General features: G+C 39.1%; 2 protein-coding genes and 1 long non-coding RNA gene across 9 annotated transcripts in view; 1 reads left to right on the top strand and 2 right to left on the bottom strand.

Moving 5' to 3' along the window:
* Nucleotides 1-11,864, bottom strand: part of USP54 (ubiquitin specific peptidase 54) — a 96,061-nt gene extending 84,197 nt beyond the window's left edge. For all 6 annotated transcript variants that reach the window (XR_001873519.1, XM_017807133.1, XM_017807139.1 and 3 more), the window contains exon 1: nt 11,775-11,864. The gene's annotated coding sequence lies outside the window, so the exon portion shown is untranslated. The remainder of the gene's footprint in view (nt 1-11,774) is intronic.
* A 45-nt stretch (nt 11,865-11,909) lies between these two features.
* Nucleotides 11,910-22,107, top strand: part of LOC108493526 — a 16,376-nt gene continuing 6,178 nt past the window's right edge. Inside the window, exons 1-2 of the long non-coding RNA XR_001873505.1 lie at nt 11,910-12,191; nt 12,607-12,668. This is a non-coding gene — a long non-coding RNA (uncharacterized LOC108493526). The remainder of the gene's footprint in view (nt 12,192-12,606; nt 12,669-22,107) is intronic.
* The window catches only part of MYOZ1 (myozenin 1), a 16,913-nt gene continuing 14,499 nt past the window's right edge, over nt 19,694-22,107 (bottom strand). For both annotated transcript variants that reach the window (XM_017807067.1, XM_017807066.1), the window contains 2 exons: nt 21,105-21,264; nt 19,694-20,262 (listed from right to left, as the gene is read on the bottom strand). In XM_017807067.1, the coding sequence (XP_017662556.1) occupies nt 20,031-20,262; nt 21,105-21,264 (392 nt within the window). In that variant the 3' untranslated portion in view covers nt 19,694-20,030. The remainder of the gene's footprint in view (nt 20,263-21,104; nt 21,265-22,107) is intronic.

The following is a 22,107-nucleotide window of genomic DNA, read 5'->3' as shown; positions in this document are numbered from 1 at the left end:
AATTACTTACATAATAGATATGGTTGCTTTTTATTAGTACATCTTGCTAATTTACACCATTTTGAACACACATTTTAATACTCTGCCTTGCAATTCTACCTATCTTTTCTATTAGGCGGAGTTATATTCCTGATTAAAACATAACTAAATATGCAATCAAGTGACATATAAACCCCATGTCATTCATAACATGAAGCTTTCAATGTTGACATCCCGGCTGCATCCAGAAATCTGAAGGTACCAGTAAATATATTTTCCCGTTACACCATTCAATGGGAGTTAAAGGCTCACAAGGCTGAAATTTAAATAGCCTAAGAAAACAGAACTGATTCCAGCTGTAAAAATGTCTGTAATTCCAGTCTTGGGTTGCTGCCTAAGGCAGTAACAGCCATCGAAGTCACAGAAATTCTCTCCTTGGAGAAAATTCTGTCTGCAAAAGAGAGGCAACTCTAGTTGGTGGAAGCAGAACAGACATCATTAAAAAGGAGACAAATCCTACTCTACATAATCTTAGTCTAAATTCCAAGTCATTTCAGCAGCACCAGTATGCATTTAAAAAATCCCAGTGAAACTGAGGAAAAATTTCCCTAATGACTCTTTTAAAGAATCTCCAAAGCAATTTTGCCTTGAAAGTACACGAAGATGCCAGAATTTCCTCCAGCATAGGTTTCTTTACAAAAATGTCAAATGGATTTTTGGCAGTGATACAGTTTTCTTAGTCCAACTTTCAATTTTCAAAACCATGATTTCAAAGATCTCAATCTGCCAACAGGGTAAGAAGATAAACAAGTTGTGACATTAAGTCCAAGTAAGCTTAGAGGAAGGCACCGGATTTGGCATTGCATTTCCCAAGGAATATGCAGATGACAAGTAAACACATGGACATGCTTCATTCATTCTCTGCCCCCAAATTCACAAACCAAGACATTTAAGTGATTGCCTTTGAGGCAGAGCAACATAATTTTCACTCTCTAAAGTCAACGGGATAATTATAGCCTGCAAATAGTGCTGAACACTTGAAGGAACTATTAAGTAATTAGACTTTGCAGGTGTGTCATTTACTTTGTAAAGCCCAGACAGGAAAAAAAATTGACATGTGTACACCTGTTTGACCATTAGCTTTTTTAGGAAGTTCCTACCAGTATAAAAAGTTACAAGTGTCCATATTACAAAAGCCAGAATTCAAGTGATTAGCTTTGTCTAGACTGATCTGTGTAGTGTTCCATTAGTATTATTATGTTTTTACAATATCAATAATCAAATCCTCTGCAAAAACTGATTGGAAAACTACAAAGCATGGTTTTCCAGAAGTGCATGAACATAAATGGATAAATCCTCCCTAGAGTAAGAGAAATACCTACAGATCAGCTACTGTTGCAAACATACTTTTTGTTCAAGGAGCATATTGAACTTCTTTTTCTATTTCTTCTGAGGTGAACTGCTTATGAGATGAAGAGTTAAGGACAGCACTATTACCAACAGAACTAGTAACCATGAGCCTTCATGCTGTCCTGAGCTAGAGCACCTATGGATGATAAGGTAAAAATACAGGCTTTCAATAAAAGGGACTGAGGGTTTATCACCCTCTTCAAGATAAAGAATTTTTCCACAACCTCTTTACAGCAGCCCAGAGTTGGCCTACACCAGTCCTTAGCTGAGTCAAAATCATCATCACTGCTTCTCAATGTGGTAATATTATCAGTCAATGGCAAATTCCTTTGGTAAACAGCCAGGGCAACTTCTCTCCACCCTGACAAAGGAAAAATAAACATATTTGAAACTTCATACAAACCATTTCAGTTGATATTCATTAAAAAGGGGGGGGGAATGGAAGATCTTTTGTTTCATTTGACACCATTTTCCTCTGTATTCAGTAGCTGTTTGGGGTTTTATTTAATTTTTTTTTTAAGAACAAAGAACGTTGTCAGAACTAAAACTGCATGACCACAAATAATGGCAATGGGCAGAGGAAGGAAAATTCAAACATTAATTTATGTTTTAAAATTCTATTTATTGCCTACAGTCATCACGTAGGAGAACACAGATCACTGCTGGGGAAAGTGAGGAGCAAGATGTTTTTTAACTGTTTTTTGATTTTTACCACCTGTGGGCAGTCCAAACCAAGCAGCTGGATCTCATTCAGCATTCACCCTGGAAAGAATTGCCATCACCTACCTCCTATCAAAGCAATTTGGCAAAGTGGAGGGGCAGTGCAGAACATCCCTGCACAGCACCAGTGGCTCTGCTGCAGCTCCTGAACCCGGAGCTCTCTTAAAAATATGTACATGAACGTCAACTATTTGATCACACAAAGGATAACACTGAAATCGAAAGTGGGTATTTAAAACAGAGCTGACTTCACTTAAGTCTAGGACCAGTTTTATCAAGAAAATATTACTAGTAGATAGAGAAATTAAAGACTTCTTCCTCCCCACTGTAACTTGAAGCAGCTACTAACCTCTCCATAAAACTATGTGAATTACACTATAGGCATAAGTTATGTTTCTATAATTTTTCCTTTCTCATGACATAACTCTGAGTCGGAAGACAAAAGGATTTTTTTTATAGTCTGAAAAAAAAAATCTTCCAAAGAGATTCCTTTTTAAATCTTATCAAAGAAGCAAAAGTAACCAACAATGCTACTCTTAAAAAACATCTATGCAGTTCAGTCTGCTTAACAGCTGATTGCAATTTAACAAAGTTAATTTTTGGCCTCCTTTGTTTATATCAGTAACAAAATAAAAAAGATAAAAAAAGAAAAAGCAAACAAGTGTAGTTGAAGCAACTATGTCAGCAACAGACACATTACACAATGCCTTAGTGACTTCCTGCTTAAAAGCCCTGCTAAACTCTTCTGGTAGGTCTGAAATTTTGTCTCAGTTTTATTAGGAGAAAGAATGTGCTGGCTACCTTGTTCTAATTTTTCTTGCCTGTATTATATTTAAGTTATGCTATATCCCACTAACATCTAGAATTTGTTCTGAATATTATGTAATATGTGTCAGAATCCTCTATTCCCTATACAAAAATTAATCTTTGCTTAGTCAAGTTCCTCCATAATTTATTAAAATTTAGAACATAGAATTTCATAGTTTGGCTAAGTCCTTTTAGGCAAATGGCTTCATCTATACTAAATCTTCACAGAAATATTCTTCAAAGCAGGAGTTAAAATCTGTCCACAGCCTCAGCTGCTTGTCATGACAGCTGGACAGCAATTTGTCTGCGCTCTTCTTTCTGAGCTGGTACCTCCAATTCTCCAGTCTCATGTGATGCCATTCTTACTGGAGGGATTTACTGAGCACTCCAAATGAACAGCTCATGCAATTAAGAAAAAAGAACGCTCAAAATGAGAGTGTTTGACAAGTAAATCAGAACCACAGAATAACTGAGGCTAGAAAGGATCCCAGAGGAGGTCTCTAGTCTAACCTCAGACTGAAAGCATGACTAAAACCTCAGATAGGTTGCTCTGGGCTTTATCCAGTGGGGACTTAAAATCCTCTACTGATGGAGACTGTAGAGACTCTCATTCAAATGCATGACTGTCCTAATGGAGGGGGGAAAAAAAAAATCTTCCTTACCACTAGCTGGAACCTTTCTTGTTTTAATTTTTGTCCGTAAATTCATAACATACTTCACATGTTTCCGGAGGAAATTAATGAGTGATTTTCACAATCCAAAGGAGAACATTAGTTTTACTGGACAAGTGAAGACATATTTACGTCCTATATAAAGCAGAGACATATTGGCACCCCCATCTCAGCTCAATAGGCTGGCATCACACAGTAGGAGTGAACTTTTAGTATGTAGAAAACAAGGAATTGCCACTGAAAATTCTCAGAGTTCACCTGAGAACTGCATTTCCATTGTTTTATTGAAGTAATTATTAAAATTTGAGTGCTATTAATACTCAAGGTCATTCACAATTGCAGCCAAGATGAATATCATAATTCAGTCACATCTTTGGATAGCAATATGGGCCCCGGCATTTAGCATATATGTCATTACTCAAATTAATTCCTGACAAGCTGGGATAAGAAAAGGAAGGGAAACAAAGGAACAACCTGGAATATTGTTGCAAGTTTTTTCACTGATACCATCAACATAAAGTGGGATGTTAGACACATGAGGAAAGCACTATAGCTAACACAACCATTTTCAGACCTACCAGAGACAGCTAAATTTGAAGTAAAACAATACTAATACACATTAATATTTAATGTTTTCTGCTATAAAAATCCAAATTAAAAAACTCCAATTAGAAATCTTATTTTAAGCTTTGGATTCTTGTTCAAACAACTTCAAGTATTTTTTATTTATTATGCATACAAGAGATAAAGTATCTCAAAGGTTAAAATTTATTGGCAAATGGCATATGAACCCTAACTCCTGGATAAACAGTGCATACACTCCTTATCAGAGGGAAAAGGCAAAACAAATTTGTAATTGATACTTGACATACTATCTTTCAGAGAAGAATTAAGCAATTCAGTTGGGCATGACAATGCAACAGTCATACATTTTCCATGTTTTCTCTCCCAAAACCTACCAAACCCTCATGTATTCCTTCGCAGGATAATCCTGAAAAATAAGATCCTCCTAGTACTGCTGCTTTTGTATAGAACTGTTCCTGGAGCTATGCAGTCAGGAAAAGCAACTTCAATTTGAAAATATCTCTCTTGCCTGAGCCTGAGAAGATCTCTGTTCTAGTGGAGGTGACAAGAGTCCATCTTCTGCCTGTGAATGCTGCCAGTTCCTACCAGAGCCAGAATCAAATACAGTGGAATTGCCCAGGTCTCTCTCCAGGCTGCAGCTGCAGTATCAGACAAACAGGCAGAGGAGAACCCATTGCACGCAAAAAGTGAAGAGAGGAAAACACAATGGGTAAGTGGTAAGTAGCTTAGTTTATGTGATAATTCTATAGCCAAATATGACTGCTACAATTACTAACAACAGTAAGTGGACTGATTGAAGAAATACATTACTAAATTAATTAAACTACCTATCTCTCTCAAAAAGGAAGAGCCCTTTAAGAAAACACACTTGCAAAACAGAAGGTCTTTCTTCTTAAAAGATGGCTATTTCTGTAACAAAAGTAGAGTCTTAAACCCAGCTAGTTTTTGCTAACAAGAAAGATATAGTCTCTCCTTCTCCATCCTCTCCTGAACAATGCAATTTAAGAGAAATACCAAAAGTGAAGTTTTAAAAAAGCTTCCCTGAAAAATTTGTGGAAGTTGTCTGTCTTCGAGAATTTAAACAAATTAGGAGCACTTTCAATGAAACCTGTTGTCATCCAGCAACACTGCCAAGCTCACACCACAGCATTTTTTCCTGATTTACTTTGAGAAAAATAAATAAATCTGTATTTAAAATCTATCAAACATCCATAATCAACGGATCCTAAAGTTCTTGTTGGCAATGCCTTTTTTAACATACTTCAAAAGTATTTACCTAAACTCCCCAGATATCATCTACTACAAGGACTGCACAGATTGTTGTGCATAACAATGTCCATAATAGACATCAGAGGGAGTGCTGCAGTTTACTGTCACAAAGTTTATGAAGTTTTGTTGTCTATTTATTAGCGTGCCTCAGATGCAGTATATTGGAAAAGTTTTAAGGAACAGGCAGAGTACATAATCATCATTTTTTTTTCCCTCCCTTTCCCCCACCATGACCTATTTTCTTGAATAACATGCAGACCTAGTGAGGACATTAACCTGTTTCCATGTCACAGTAACAGCTCATGTACCCATGTGCTGAGATGCATTAGCTGTTGTTTATTGATCCATTTATAAGTTCATTCTACTGGGAATACAAGCTGGAGGATTAGAAAGTCTTTTGCTATCCTCTGCTTTGTGACACACTTTACTGATTAACTATTTCCCAGAATACATTTATTTTCATGTTTTGTGGAAATACAGAAGATTGCTCCTCTTCAGTCTCCCATTTCTGAATCGCTCTTACATATTTTTGGTCCATTCATCATTTTCAAAATTCAAAATTTAATAAATCATAACATTTCTTAAAAATGGAACCATAAGAACTACATGCATCAAACATTATCTACTACAAATACTGATTTACATTTACCAAGTATTAGAAATAAACAAGCTAGCTGTTCTAAGTGTGTAAAATGCCAAAACAAGTTTCATGCAGATAAGAAAAAAAAAGAAAAAAGGCTAATTTCCCCTCAATTCCCTGTAGGCTTCTCACATGAGAACTGTTCCCCCTCACTCACACAATATACAATGTGTACTTCTGCATAAATTTTGTGAGCCAAACTGTACAATGAAAAGAGCGTTCTAGTCAAGACACTAATATGTGATAACTCTTTATTACAGTTCATCCTACCTACTTCTACCTTTGAACCAGCAATTACTTACTGCTTATTTGCAGTGTGCATACCCAAACACCCACTTTTGTTCCAGTGTTCATACCATTTAGTAAGCTTGATTACATTCTAAAAATAGTTATCTACAATAAACTCACATTCACTGGTTCTATTTAAACAGAATGGGAAAGCAGCTGAGGCTTAACTGTCTGAATTTTCAGTGCTGTGACAGACAAAAGGGGAAAGTAATTCCAAAAGCCAGGCTTCTAGCCTTCAAATTCAAGGGCTGCATGCTTGATCAAATGCACACATCAAATCAATTATGGTAGAATGTAACAAGCCAGAGCTTATTGCAAAATAATTAAAAGATCACCAGGGTTCATGTCCTCTCACACTTCTACAGACAACCACAATTCAGTGAAGTCTTATCTGCATTATAAAAGAAAAAAACCACGACAAAAAAATGGTACAGTTTCAGGTTTGGAAAGATATTCAAAAGAAGGAAACATTCACAATGAGGTTTAAAAGCCTGATTTCTCCAATTCTCAAAAACCCTCAAGAATTCAGACATTTTGTTTTCAATGACAGAACCTCTGCAAGATGAGTGCAGTGCCATCAAAGGAGCAGGGAAAAAAAAAATGACAAAACAGATATAGATCACATCCCATATACCAGAAATGCTACGCAAAAAAGGAAAATACTGCTCCAAGAGATATGCTCTATCTGAAAAAGGGGGACAAAACAAATGGGATACATCAAACAGCATGATCATATGCCTTGTTTCATTAGTAACTAGGCAGCAAATTATTTTTATTGCCCACAGAAGCATCTGATCAAAATGAGTATCCTTGCAACACCTTTTGAAGCAGTTGGTCAGGCAGAGGAAAAAGACCTAATTTTCTCTCATAATGAAGGGAAAGTAGGAAAATTCACCTCTTTATATTAGATTTGGCAGCAAGTCAATCAGTACAGACACAGCGGTGTCTGTTGTTACAGAGTAGAATGAGATTAAGGATTGGAGAAGAGGGGATAAGGAGATAAAAAGACAATCCAAATACATACAAATGTTAATTTTATTATTTCTGTAGCTCACGGAAGCTATGGCTTGCGGACAGTAACTTGTTTTAACAGCTTTATAAACCGAGAATCACTTGGTGAAGCATTTACACTTGTTGACCTCATCCTGTTCAGCAGGTTGCCTAGGAACATCTTACCTCCGAATGAATGGGAAAATAGATCAGGAGCTCCCGTACGCACCATTTCAAATATTTTTTTGAATCTATTTTATGAAATCTATGCAAATGGTTTTCCATTATGCTTTTCTACAGCATTAAAAGATACTCATTGAAGAACAAAGTAGACATGTAATAATGATAATATATTCTGAAAAGGCTTTCATAGATAAATACAAACCTGGAAACAAAATGCAGAAATGTTGGTGGGATGACTCAGCTCCTAATGATATTTCATTTAAGTTCATTTTCTTAGCAGCAGCCTTATGTTTATTAATAACTCCCAGTATGCTGCTTAGAGCTGTAGATTCATTTTCCTGTTAATGGTAGCAAAAGGTTCTTTGTTAATGGTTTTATGATAATGCTGGGGTTTGCCATATGGTTGGATTTGTATGAGGGTTTCTCATGAAAAGTCAGAGAGTGTAAGAAATTGTTGCTATATTTAACTGCAGTGTCCTCACACGCACAACAGGCAACTGGAATGGACACTGTTCTAATATTTACAAGTGCAAAACAATGCTCAGTATTTACTGCATGTTCTGTTTAAGAGGACTACAGGGAGTTTAAACAAGAGAACATATGGATAGATCAGAGGATTCGTAATGCAATAGTGAGCTTTTCACCTTTAGGTCATTGGTTCAAATCTAAACTGGTTGGTAATGAAGGCAAGCTATTATCATCTGACAACACTGGCCTTTGCAAATTGATTTGTCAGGCTCACTCCAGTTCCCACCAAACTCAAAATTCAGCATTACAATTTGCAATTCTGAAAACAACTTCACCCCAGGAACGTAACAAAAAACTGAACAAGCAGAAATAATCTCTTCCTCCTCAGGCACCATCTCCAGACCAGGGTCTCGGGAGAGTGCCAGAGGAACAGTGAAAGTTAAACCACTAGTAGCACAACACATCATTCTGTGGATAAAGGTTACTTCTGACTCTCAGATACCCAGCTGTAATTTCCTCTGTACCAGTACAAAGCTTCAGGAGTTATATTAATAAAGAAAGAAGACAAAGAAGAGACACCAATATGAAGGTTTTAAAGCTCAAATTTCACAGTGCTGCTTAAAGATCTCTTTGGATATCTTGTTGAAAGATGCTTTTCTTAAGACTGAACGTTTTGAAGAAAATAGCCACAGTATTCTATAAAAGAAATATCAAATTTAATTTCTGTTTCCAAAATTTCCATTTGTAGCCAAAATGTTTAAACAAGATTTGTAGGAGCATGAATTGTATTTCCTGCAGATAGGTTTAATTCAGAAACAGATTTATTTATAAATTATTATGAATGATACTAGAGAAATCATATTTTTAAAGTATTTCTTCAAAATTATTAGACAGAAAAGGCATGGATTGAGTCATAACGGTATGTAATTTTCCACATGCCTTCATAATTTGAACATAAAGCCTCAAAACCACGTCTAGCCCTTTCCTTTGCTTCTTAATAGTTTGGGAGCAATCACATTAAGTACTCAACAGGTACCACCGTTCTCCATTTTACTAAGCAATAACTGCTACAGGAGTGCATAGAGACACCAGGTTTTAACAGAGAGTAGCATAGCCAAGTCATCCTCTGGGTTGGCCAAACACAGACCCATCTCCCATAGACAGTGGCCAGTGAGATGCACCCAAACCCAACTTCTCTAGGTCACAGAACAGGAAACCCCATGCATCAAGTGACATAACAGAAAAAAAAAGAAGGAATAAACTGGACACTAAACTTGCATGTCGAGAGACACAACAAGAGACCAACTACACTGTGTCACTTGTCTTAGAAAGTGTCTAGACTACACTAGGAGACAGTTCCTCTGAGCAGTCTCACACAGAGTGCAAGCCAAGGGAAAGGGGCTGCCTAGAGATGAAGGCAGAATCTTAAGGATTGGGGATTGCCTACTGCTTGACTTGCAGTTGACAGGACCAGTAGAGAGACTCGTGCAAGTCAATCCAAATTCTTTGACAGTCAGTAATAAGATTTCTTGCTGCTCCCCTCTGCCATCAAGCACTGCATATCTGTGCTAGGGAATGGCCTGCGGTGACAGAAATATAGGATAACTTTAGAATTCTGACTGCAGCCACTATTGACAAAAAATAAATTAAAGAGCAAAGTTTAGACAAAGAAAAGAAGCAAAATATTTCAGAGAACAACTTAAACTGTTTGATTAAATCTGAGTGGAACATTATGTTAGAAAACCAAAGGATGTGCAAGGTACTTAGATTTCAAAAGGCTGCAGGAGAAAAAATGATAGACTAATAAGTTATACAGGCATGTTTATTATAAGACACTTACTGGTTCTGAAGTCAGGTAAACAGATTTAAAAAAAAAAGCAACAATAGCTGTGACTTTTTATTATGCTTTCATCCTCTTATCTCAGTTTCCTTTTTATATCATCTGCATTTTGCACAGTTCCACCAAAAACTGTTCTGGCCAGCTACGACTGTTCTTTATATGGGTATGTTTATAGAGCACTCCAACACTGAGCCTCTCAAAGTAACAAACTTTTTGAAACTCCACAAACTGGGAAATAAACACACTTTCCCTTCTATGTACTCTCCATGAAAACTCGCCTAAGAAGGCTTAATGCCTAATAACATCTCCGAGACTGGATAGAGAAGGATTTAAATTCCCATTATCCTTTTTAACGAACTTGTGACTACATTCTCAAAATAGACTGTTAACCCAGAAATGAAAGAACTGACATATTTTTTACCTGCAATGCCTGAAAGAAATTAAATGCTTTTACAGCTATTACTAGCATAAAAAACCCTCCAGTCTCTAAATTCTCTAAGATAACTGTAAGTAAGTTTGTCTGCATTGGACAAATCAAGTACACTCTTACTCCTCCATCCCACTTCAAGAACATTGTGGCAAAAGGCTTCCAAAGTGACATCACTCAGGTGAGGGGGAAACGAACAGGCAAAAAAATAAAGCTCCTATTTAATTAAGTCTGATTGATATGCAGCATGCTTGATTAGATATAGTCTTGATTAGGCGGTGGAACAGAACTTAAAGAGTATCCTATCTAATTAAATTGTCATTATTTCTACCACTTCCTACATGAGCACATATTTCAGTAGGCTGATTTAAGTATTTTTTAGCCCATAATACTTTTTTGGTAATTATTTTTAAAAGCTGTCATATTCAAGTTATGTGTTGCCTCACCAGTTCTCAGCACAGCAGCACTTTCTTTCCCTCTGGAAACAAACATAAGACTATTTATGTAGCTATTGTTTTCCAAAATTGCTATTCAATGTCAAGTATGTTGGAGGACAATACCTTTCAGCCGTAGATTTTTTTTTTTCAAGTCTGAAAAGTAGCACTAGCTTAGAGAGGTTTATTTTCGGTACATTCGTCTTTCTTTCAAACTCCATGAGAAATACACAACTACTTTCCCTCCCTTTTCACATGCATATTTTTTCCATGATTAAAACACTCAGAATTTGTTCTGAAATCTGAAAAGCTCTTCAAATGCTTTTCACGCACACAATCAGCCACTCCAATACACACAAGTTCCCGTAGCTGGAAGACCAGAAAGCCATTATGCCTGCAACTTTTCAAAAGCAGAAGGTGTATATTGTCATGCTTTCTATTCATAGCTGTAATCCTCACGACTGTCCACTCATAATCCTTCTACTGAACGAATGGTTTCAAGCGAAATCAGATCCTGGAAAAGCAAACAGCCTCTGTTTTCTTTTAAGGGAGAGAAAAGAAAAAAAAAAAAAGCACATGTTTTTGCCTACCTTAGACCGACATAGTGAGTTAAATACTGAGCAGCTTCTTCTAACAGCTCCCATGCAAGTTTAACTTTTGACGGCAACTGATCACGCCTGAATTATTAACCAAGATAATGCAAAGCCCCTGATATTCGTTTCAAAAATCCCTCCTTAGCCTCCAGTACTCTCTTTCTCTCGTACCTGCCACTCCTTTCCTCTTCTCAAGCTGACCGGCCGCGGGCGTGCAGGGCAGGGGGGCCCCTGGTTCGCGGTCCCCCAGGGTCGGGCCCGGCCCGGCCGAGCCCCGCACGGACCCCGCCGCGGCCCGGTCGCCGCACGGGGGCTGCGCCGCTGCACAGGGCAGGGGTCGCCACCGGCGGGGCTCCGGGCACAGGGAACACGCCGCCGGAGAACGGCTGGATCTGCCTGTGGTTTCTCCCGAGGGGGCGGCGCGGGAGGAGAGGAATGCCGAGCGTTCCCGGGAGCGGTTTAATCCCTACCTGTCCCCGCGCGCGGTCCCGCCGGGCGCGCTCATCCCCCGCTGCCATAGCTACGGGCAGCCGCGCCGCGCGCCTCTCGCGAGAGCCGCCATCTTCCCGCGAGAGGCGCGGGCCGCGCCCGCGGGCGCCTCCTCTGGCGAGGGGGCTGAGGAAGCCCCGGGCAGCGCCGGGAGGGGGCGCCGGAGTCGCCGCGGGCAAATGGCGGTGCTGGCCCGAAAATAAAGTGGGTGTCCTTGCCCGTGTCATTGCTAACAACTGCACGGCGTGGGCAGTGATAGCTGAGAGATGCGGCTGGAGCCAGAGGACACACTCAGACCCGTTCATGTCTAGCAGAAGTTTGTTTCTAGTTGATGTGAGCTGGGTTTGCTCACAGGTTAGAGCCCAAACGTTGTGTGTTCAGCACCACGCGTACTTAAGGTGAGAATTAGACCATCTCAGGGTCTGGGGAAATTGGAGTAAGGTCTTCTAGAAATTTGTATTTTGATCTTCTGAATCCTAGGTAACATGTAAAATCAATATTAAACTCGCATTCCCTGAACTGCGTCAGCTGCAGCATTGCAGTCTGTCACCAGTGCAAACTGCTGGTAATACTAACTCTGGTGTAATAGTATTCTTGGTGGTATCCAAGAAACACATTTCAAGCCCACTGAAATAAATGGGTCCTTTCTTATGAATTCAGGATCGTGCACAGACAGAGTGTCTGCAGGGACCTCCATTTCCATGAGGAGTTGGTATCTCTGTGCTACCTGGGTAAAAATATTAATTACTACTCAAAATGAAACATGAAGGCATGAGAGCTAATACATTTTCTTTTCTGCCCTTGTATTTTCAGTGTTCCCAACATCTGAGAGAGACAGCTTTTGTAACAATCCCGAGAGAAGTGCCACCACCTCGGTAAGTGTGCAGGAAGTTCTTTTTATTCAGTTATTGAGTCCATTTTTACACAAGAGAAGTGAGTGAGTTGATGCATAACGTTCTGTATATAAAAGATGCATTCTGTATGCCAGAATTACCAGCTTCTGATAATTCAGGTATCCTGCCAGTGGTGTACCAGATGCATAGAGTATGCCTGGGGGTCTGGGACTGTCCTCTGTGCTGCCTTTGAGCTGTCCTTTGAGCAAACACTCAAAGCATTTTCTTTGTATATACCCATATCTGCAATACTGTTCGTGCTGCTGCTGTTAATATGGCACTTCTGACACCGCTAAAATAATACAAATAAAAGTGTATGCATTTGGAAGAATACTTGTTTACTTGTTGTGATTTCCCATCCCATTTCAGTCTTTTGATTCGGGAATCAAGCCAACCATACTGGAAGAGAGAGCAAATGAGAAAGGCCTCAAGCCTCTCTTAGGGACCAAAGATAATTAAGAGAAACATTTAGAGACAGTATATATAATGAAGCCCTGAATACATGCTAGCTTCAGGCCCATGACAGTATGGCTGTTTTTATAATAGAATATGGAAGTAATTACAGATCTGAGCTGGGCACTGTGGAGTTGGACTGAAGCACTCTTCGGTGTAATTGAATTTGTATAGCATCTGTGAGCAGGGGAGGTCCTGTGCCACGAGGCCCATAGGGTGTCCTTAGGCTGGCCAACAGAAAGTTTCTCATTTGTTTGTCCCTCCTTCCAGGGGTGACTTTGTTTTCCCCGCAGTGAACGATGTATAATGAGGTTGTTGCTTAAAGCAGGAACTTCTCCCAGTCAGAATGGGAAGTCTGCGGAGTCCTTATTTACCCTTTTGTGTAGAGGGATGTTTCAGAGCACAAATGCAGCATTGCTTAGTGCCTGGCCTTTTCCACTTCGTTTTGTGTCCTCCTTGTATGTTTTTTTTTCTCCCTAGCTACAAATGCAGGGACTTGGAGTAAAACAGTGGTGCTGCCCTTGGCTCATGTCTGAGCCTGGGAGGAGTTGAGACCCTTGTCAGCCTTCTGTTGTAGGGTTGTGTCGTCCCTGTCTGAATTTCCAGAAAATAATTGTTCCAGTAAGCCTTGTTACAATAACCATGAAGAATAACTATTTTGCTTTGGCATCTCAAGAAGAACTTATAACCATAAATTAATCTCACCTTATACGTTTATTTGTTCATGGTGGATTTTTTGAAAGGCAAATGTTTATTATCACTCTGGCTAGAGCTATAGCTATAACTTCTTCTAATTTTTTTTAGAGGGTAGTGGTCCTTGTCTGCAAATTTATGTCCCTGAAAATACATCAGATAAAATTTTCTTTAAATGAAAAACAGACTTTTAAAATTAAAATGCTTTGCACAAAACGTGTTTGTGTTTCTTTTATTGTTAATCAAAAGATCAAAACAAACAGAGGAGCCTGCAGGTTTTCTTAAAAAATATTTGGAAAATATGCATTAAAACTTTTGATATAAATAATATTTCTAAAAGGTATAACTGAAAATCAAAGAAAGAGTTTCTATTTGAGAATTAGTTTATTAAGCCTACTGAAGTTTAGGTTACATTTTAAGAGCACTGCTTCAGAGTGGTTTATGTGGTTCTGTTCCCTTTACTGCGTGTGTTAATCAACACAATATATATCTGATAAAGTACTTCCACTCATTAATGTTTCCTGTAAGCTGTACTGCAAGCAGAGGATGATCATCAGAGAGAAGATGACACTTACTGTGTGTTAAATACATAGAGAGCAAGAGGTACAGCATAAAAGCACTGCTAATTAATTACATTAACTGAAGAGACTTTTACTAGTAGATATATGATTATAATTAATAAAATTAATAATGTTTCAAATCCTACATACTCATCAGTTCACGAAAGTTGTAGGGTTCCACAAAATGTGTGCAATCTTACTTCTGTGTCTGCCTGGAAATTCTTCTTGGTTATCTGTAGCCCTGTTCAGGCACATCTCCAAGCTAGGAAAGGCAATTTGTCTAAACTAGTTAGTAACCTGCAGTTTGCTCATAGATGAGATTGCATATAAATGTATTAATGTGCTGTGAGCCAGCAGGGTGGCTTGCAAACTTTTCTAATATTCAATCAAGAGAGACTAATGTATGTGCTGCTGATGGGCAGCAGTAGGCTCTGTAAGTTGCCAGAGCAGTGTTAACAGCAGCTTGTTGTGCCTAAGGGCAGTCCTTTGGAAGTGGGATGTCTTCCAGATGATCATATCTGTGGCAGTCTTCTATGGAAGAGAATATGTATTTTGCAGAGCAGTTAGTTAGGAAAAAACCCTCAGTGCAGTGAATATCCAAGCCTTGTGCCACAAGTCTGCGCTTCCCACGGAGGGATGGCCAAGTGCAGGCCTCTGCTCCATAACAGAGAGATCATGTTCAAGCTCTTGGCTGTCTGGTGCCTGCCATCTTGTGTAAAAGAAATGAATGCATTTTATGTATTCATGGTATGATTTTATTAAAAAGTCAGAAAGACAAAGCCCATATTCTCCTAAGAGCCTGAAACTATTCCAGATTTTATTTCTCAGAGACTGGGTCTGATGACAAAGCCATCTCTTCTAAATGATCTATCAATAACAACATAAAATGTAATTCCCAGATGTTATTTGTGTGAATTATTCCGTCATCATCACTAATGGCAAGTTGGTCACATGAGAGAGGCAATTATGAGATGCAACCTTTGATTAGGGAATATATTGCAGTTAAGTGGAAGATTTTCTGCAAAACACAGAGAAGCATACTAACTGTGCTACTACCTGCTGAATATTTATGCCATCAGCTATAACTTCAGGCTAGGTTTAAAAGCATACAAGTCTGTATTTATGAATAGTATTGCTGAGATTTGTTAAGCACCTTTCTTTTATTTTAAAACGTGGGCACTATTTTTTAATTCATTTTCAGCTGGCTCAGATTCTTTATCATACAAGTCATCTTCATGAGAGACACATTTCAAAGCTTGGAAACTGTAAAATGATATTCCTCAAAATGACACTGTAAATAACTAGAAATGTGAGAAATTTTTGTTCTGAATGAAAGATCTGAATGCCACAAAATCCTATCTAATCTGTTTTTCATGGGTCAGCCCCTCTCTATTAAATGGATTTTTAGCTGCTGTTCAATGGAGTATAATCTCAGTATCCACTATATCCTCTATGAGGGAATTGTAGCCTGCCTTTTCAAGAGGGTGGGCTCAACAATTTGTGCCTTTTTATCTCTATCTGTGATGATTCTGCTTAAAAGCAGATGACTGACTTTCCATTCTGTAGCTTCTACTATGTGGAGGAAAATCCACTGTAATTAAATCTTATAAAATCCTCTAATTCCCAATATAAACATTTCTCTGACACAGGCGATTCCCCTGAGTCTACCTCATAGCCCAAGGAAAACAAAGAGCTGGAGTGGTTTCTTGCTTCCTCTTAAATATTTGATCATTTTGGACAAACTTCTGCCCTGATAACAGTAGCTTCAAGCCTTACTCAAATTAATTATTTTTGAGACAGAATTTAGATTACTGATTTTTTTCTCACTTGTAATGTTACTTTGAATAATGACTAAACTAGCATGTAATTTAAGCTGTGTAAACAACAAGACAATAGTTGTTTGAATTGTTCTATGGCATGTAGCATTATATTTCTCATTTTGTGTTAGAAACAAAAGCACATAAATCCTGCTTGACAGGATTTGAGACTGAAACTGTATTGGCAAAAGAAGAGCTATATGCCTCATTAAGCAAATTTCCAAAACTGAAGCATCCTCTTAGCTTACAAGTATGAATTATAGCAATATTACTAATAACTTGCAGTGATACAATACTAATTCCAAGGACATTGCAGCTTTTTGTGCCCGTTTAGGGTTTGGGATAATTAAGTATGTAGACAAAAACTCTTATCCAACAGTACATTATGAACCAGAGAAAGCTCTGGGTATTTACCCAGTCCTGTATGTACTTGCAGGATTTTGCTGCCTTTCTTGTACATTAGAGCTTTGAAACAACACCACCAGAGAGCATTGTGCTATTTCTGTGTAGTATTCCTTACCTTTCCCTGCATATTTAAGGACCTATTTTATTCAGTCTTTTTTTTCTGTGATAAAATAAACCTCAAATGGGGGTTGTGATTCTACTGGAATTCCCAAACATTTTGCTGTCATTGTCCTGTGTGCACCAACGGCCCTTAGTTGCCCTGACCAGCCTCATCTGAGACCTTCACCCCACTTATGGCTGAGAAATCCCATTTAAGCTCAGACCTGGGCCTAGGGTCCTTGTCTAAGCAATGTTGTAGGGAGGGGTGCTGACCTGCACTCTTGTCTCCTGGGTGGACCTGAGATCTGTGCTGGAACTAGCTTGTCTCCTAGATGGACTTTAGACCCAGACTGTAGCTTGGGTCCAGTCCAAGCTGTGATTCATAGAACCATAGAATTGTTAAGGTTGGAAAAATCCTCTATGATCATCAAGTCCAACTGTGAACCCAGCACCACCACCATGTTAACCATTAAACCATGTCCTCAAGTGCCATATCCACATGGTCTGTGATCATTTCCAGGGATGGTGACTCCACCACTCCCCTGGGCAGCCTGTTTCAATGCTTGACAACACTTACAGTTAAGTTTTTCCTAATATCTAATCTAAACGTCCCTTGACGCTTGTTACCTCTTGTCCTGTCACTTGTTACCTGCGAGAAGAGACTGGCCCCCACCTCTCTAAAACCTCCTTTCAGGTAGCTATAGAGAGCCTCCTTTTCTCCAGGCTAAACACACCCAGCTCCCTCAGCCATTCTCATAAGACTTGTGCTCCAGACTCTTCACCAGTTTTGTTGCCCTTCTCTGGACACCCTCCAGCACCTCAATGTCCTTCTTCTAGTGAGGGGCCCAGAACTGAACACAGGATTTGAGGTGAGGCCTCAACAGTGCCGAGTACAGGGGGATGGTCACTTCCCTAGTCCTGCTGGACACACTATTTCTTGTTCATTGGCCTTCTTGCCCACCTGGGCATGCGCTGGCTCATGTTCAGCCACCGTTGATCAGCACCCCCACGTCCTTTTCCACTGGGCAGCTTTCCAGCCACTCTTCCTCCAGTCTGTGGTGCTGCATGGGGTTGTTGTCACCCAAGTGCAGGACCCAGTGCTTGGCTCCTGACCACCCTCCCTGTATGGCCCTCATGCCTGATTGATTCACCCCCTCACCATGCCTGGGAAGATGGATGGACCCTGTCCCCAGCACTCTGCTTTGACTGCCACGCTCAGCTTTTGTGCTGGTTGGTGAGGGCACTGCCTGTGCTGGGTTTGTGTGGGGCTGACTCCTCCTCAGAGCATTCAGCTCTCTCTGCACCTTTGATGTGCCATAACTGGCCATGATTTGAAACACCTGCAACTGAAAATAGATTGTGACATCCAGCTACCAAACTACCTTGTTTCTGCTGTTCACAACATATTTACCATGAAAGCATCGTGTATTTCACTTTATAAAGAAATCACGTAATTCTATATTGCAAGAGTCTAAAATCTGTGTTGGAAAAGGGGAGGCAATAAATGGCATATGTGGTAGGAGAATATTTTGCTTGGTGTCACCTAGTTTTCTCTAAGACTTCATCTATCTGAACTTCTGGCCTTTTTGTGGTCTGGATTCTTGTATTAGAGTACTTTTCAAACTGGAAAAGAAGTCCATCCTTCTTAATTATGATGCAATTAAAAAGCTAGATTGATTTAAAATATTGGGAAACACGGCAACCTTATCTCCAGACAGATCAAATATGAAATAAACTAATAGTTTGGTAAAATGCGAGAATTTCCTATTTAAATGTCTTTCACCAGTGAAATTTGCATGTATTATGTAGGCATTAAAAAGGGAATTCAATATGAGAAATGTCTTTTCAACTAATTACTGGATCTATTTTATCCAAAGAAACAAAATAAGTTTTTCTGAGGATTTGCTTTCAACTCAAACTGCAGCTACTTTGTAGGAACATGTCAAAAAAGACAACCTTTTTCATTTTTGTTGAAACATTCTTCAGATCAAAGTATCACCTTAGTATTTTTAAGTTTAGTCACAGAACTTGGTTATAGATACTTCTTATTCATTTAATAGGACATATAATAAATGTTCTTTAGCCATTGCAGCAGAAAGGTTAGGAAACTACTCATTCATTACTTTTGCAGCTTGTTGTTACTAGCACAATTTTAAAGAGATCTCAGGGTAGCCCTGTCAGTAGCCTTCTAGAGGAGTGTAATAAAGCCAACCTCATAACTATCCCAACAGAATAAAAATCAAATACATGGTTGCAGGGATTTCTAGACAAGGAGGAAAAACTCCTAAATTAAAAATACTTCAGTGGAAGCTGTCCCCATGAACAAGTTGTTTAGCCCTGTTTATAAGAGGAAATGTTGAGGCAGCAGAACAGAATTCCAGCCTCCATGCAGGAGTTCTTTATTAGTTTCCCATAGCACCTGCCTTTCTTCCTATATGTGTGGCATTGCTAAAGCTGTTACAAGAAGTGCAATAGACTTTGATGCTGTGTGTTTGAATAAATAATGCACTGTGGTGAGTGTCAAATTATTTCTGTTGTAACTAAAGCATTTCCTTTCTTCCTCTGTAACTGTGGGCAAACCATCTCACTTGGGTGTGTCTCTGTTCCTTCCCAATCTATCGATTTTATGGTCTTTGCGGAAAGAAAATCAAAAACTGCTTAAGCCATCACCTAGTTTATTCTCTTGAGAACTGGGGGAATCTTAGGTGACAGTGAAATACTTTAAGCTGTTTGTTACACTGACAGGCTGACTTGCTGTTTTCTCTCTGATGTTGCTATAATTTCCTCTCAAAGTTATCATTCTTCACCATCACTTTTGCAGTATTTATCCAAGACACCTTCATGTATACCTATCTTATGACCATCCCTGTCATAAGATCTTTCTTCCCAGACTAACAGTCTAGTTGTGAGACTGAAACGTTTGTTATTGCTAATCCCCAGATTCATTCAGTGACATTTTTTAAGGAGAAAACACAAAGGCTGTTTTTCATCTTGGTGTTTTATTTTTAGTTAATATATGACAAAACAGATTTATTGTCAATCAGACAGGCAGCATTTAGCATTGCTAAACAGGAAAACACTTCCTAGTCTTGGCCTCTTATGTCCTGGTGAATAAAAAGCTCTTTTCCCTCAAACTGTTTCTGATATGGATTAACACCATGTTGAAGAGAAGTTTAGAACCTGCTAGGAACTTGTCTTGGCTAAGGGCAAAAGAAAGGAAGGGCTGACAGAACTAGAGTTGCACTTTTCAGCTTCTTACTATCAACTTGCAGATAGAGAGGGCTGAGAAAAAAAGGGAAGGTCTTGGCAGTGGGGATTTATAGCTCTTCTGTTTCAGCAGTTATTGGCACATTGATCTCAGTATGGTACTCTGAGGAGTCTCCTGAAGGCATCCAAGGTATTGGGGTTCTGTTGAATGAGGGTCTTTTGCTGAAATTTTGATTATATATCATGAGAGATTCTGGAAGCAAAGGGCAGATATCGAACTGAGGCACTTTGAAGGTCATCCTTTTGGCTGCTTTCTCATAACCCCCGTAAGGCATGGCAGTCCTGGCATAGGGGAATATATGGAGTTAGTGAACAGAGCAGTTCAGAGCAATAAACAACAGGATTTAGAAAATAAATGATCGAAGTTATTGACATTGTAAGTTTTGCCACTCTTGCAGTTGACTGGCCAACAAATCCTTCACAAGAACATATATGTGTCCATTGTTCCTGTGCTAAAACAAAGATGTAAATACACACACACTCTTGTGCACTTCCTCCACCTTTATTGCATCAATCTCCATCAAACCATACACCTTTCACACTTGTTGGTACTCTGTGTGTAGAAGGCAGAGGCTGCATTATTGCAGAAATTAATGGAATGTGGGTTTATCCTCGGTACTGATGTCCTGAGGCTGTGGAAGCGGGTGGCAAAATTGTATCAAGACATTAACAAAAAGTTGTTGCTGCCCTGGAATTATTTGTAAAACTTTCAGTTCTTATCAGAAGCAGCAGGAAGATCCTGATTCTTATCTGAAGTACTGTGAAGTGTATGGCCTCGGATCATAAGCATTTTTCCTGAACTCTTGAACTTTAAAGGGCTGCAGTAATAAACAGTGACAAGCTAAATCTCCCCAGTCAAATGGGGTGAGAAAGAAAGGGAAATAGGATTAAAGTTCTCTTATCCAGCTCCATAGGTTTTCTGACCATAAGCTGAATTAAAATCTCTAGCTCTTGATATATTTTCTCTTTGTAGTCTTCCAAACATTTCATCCACAGGAGACTGTGCTAAGCAAAATGATGTGCAACTAAAACTCCTTTACAGTGCACAAGACAGGAAGCTGTGGTCAGAGTCACCATGTTTTCTTTTGATAAATAAACTGAACTGAATATCTAAGAAGACTTACCTGTTAAAAGACTTGTAATGGGGGAAATCAGGTTTGGGACTATATGACAGTAAGTCCGTGGTGAACTGACTTTTGTCCTCGGGGCTGATACCCATCGCTCGTTCCCAAGGGGAGATGTAAGTTTTAAATATAGTTACTTTTTTGCCTCCTGACTTTCCATCTGTAAACAGAGGAAGGTAAAGAACTCTAGTTAGATGACACTTCTTCTAAATACATTTCCTTCCTGTAATCTGCTATTGAAGTTGAGACACCAGCTTTGTTTCCAGATCCTGTAACTCCTAGATCAGTCTGAGATTTAATAGTTAGATTTCTCTTTTAAAAAATGGTCATACACCACTTCTGTCCTTATCCATAAAAGCAAGTGTAACACAGTCTAAGAGCCACTCATCCAGGAGTTTGCATTAAAGCATATGTTTATTTGAAAGCTAATTTTTCATTCTTCTCTCTGGTTGCTCCTATAGAAAGAAATGAAGTCTTTACCTCATCGTCTTTTTCACTAATTTGGGGGAAGCTTTATATAAGGCAAGGTGCTGTCTAATTTCTTAATTTATTTTTTTCTTTTCTGCCAGACCATAGCAGACATAACATGGCGTTTTCTTTGTGATTACATGAACAGATATTCATCTTTTCCTGCTTCTGAACCAGGATGTTAGAGACAAGTCTGGCTCACACACCCTAGGATGGCTAAAAGCAGTTTGTAAATATGATGGGGTATCTTACTGGAAGTTAAAATCCTGTCTGTGACAAGAGCTGCACTATGTTGTTAAGTCGGATACTTGATTGCCAGAAATTTTAGATTAGTTTCCAGCTGCTCGATTAAGCAAATGATCTTAGACAAGGGTTTTCATTCTGTATGCCCTTCCCTTCCCTTCCCTTCCCTTCCCTTCCCTTCCCTTCCCTTCCCTTTCTCCCCGCTGTCTAATCCACGCATCAGTTGTGTATCGATATGTAGCACACTTTTAAGATTTTCATCCTTCATAAACCTTAAAACTCCTGAGCAAGG

The sequence above is a fragment of the Lepidothrix coronata genome, unplaced genomic scaffold (genome assembly GCF_001604755.1).
Source record: "Lepidothrix coronata isolate B3197 unplaced genomic scaffold, Lepidothrix_coronata-1.0 Scaffold17, whole genome shotgun sequence".
Taxonomy (NCBI): Eukaryota; Metazoa; Chordata; class Aves; order Passeriformes; family Pipridae; genus Lepidothrix; species Lepidothrix coronata.
This window is presented reverse-complemented; position numbering and strand designations above follow the sequence as displayed.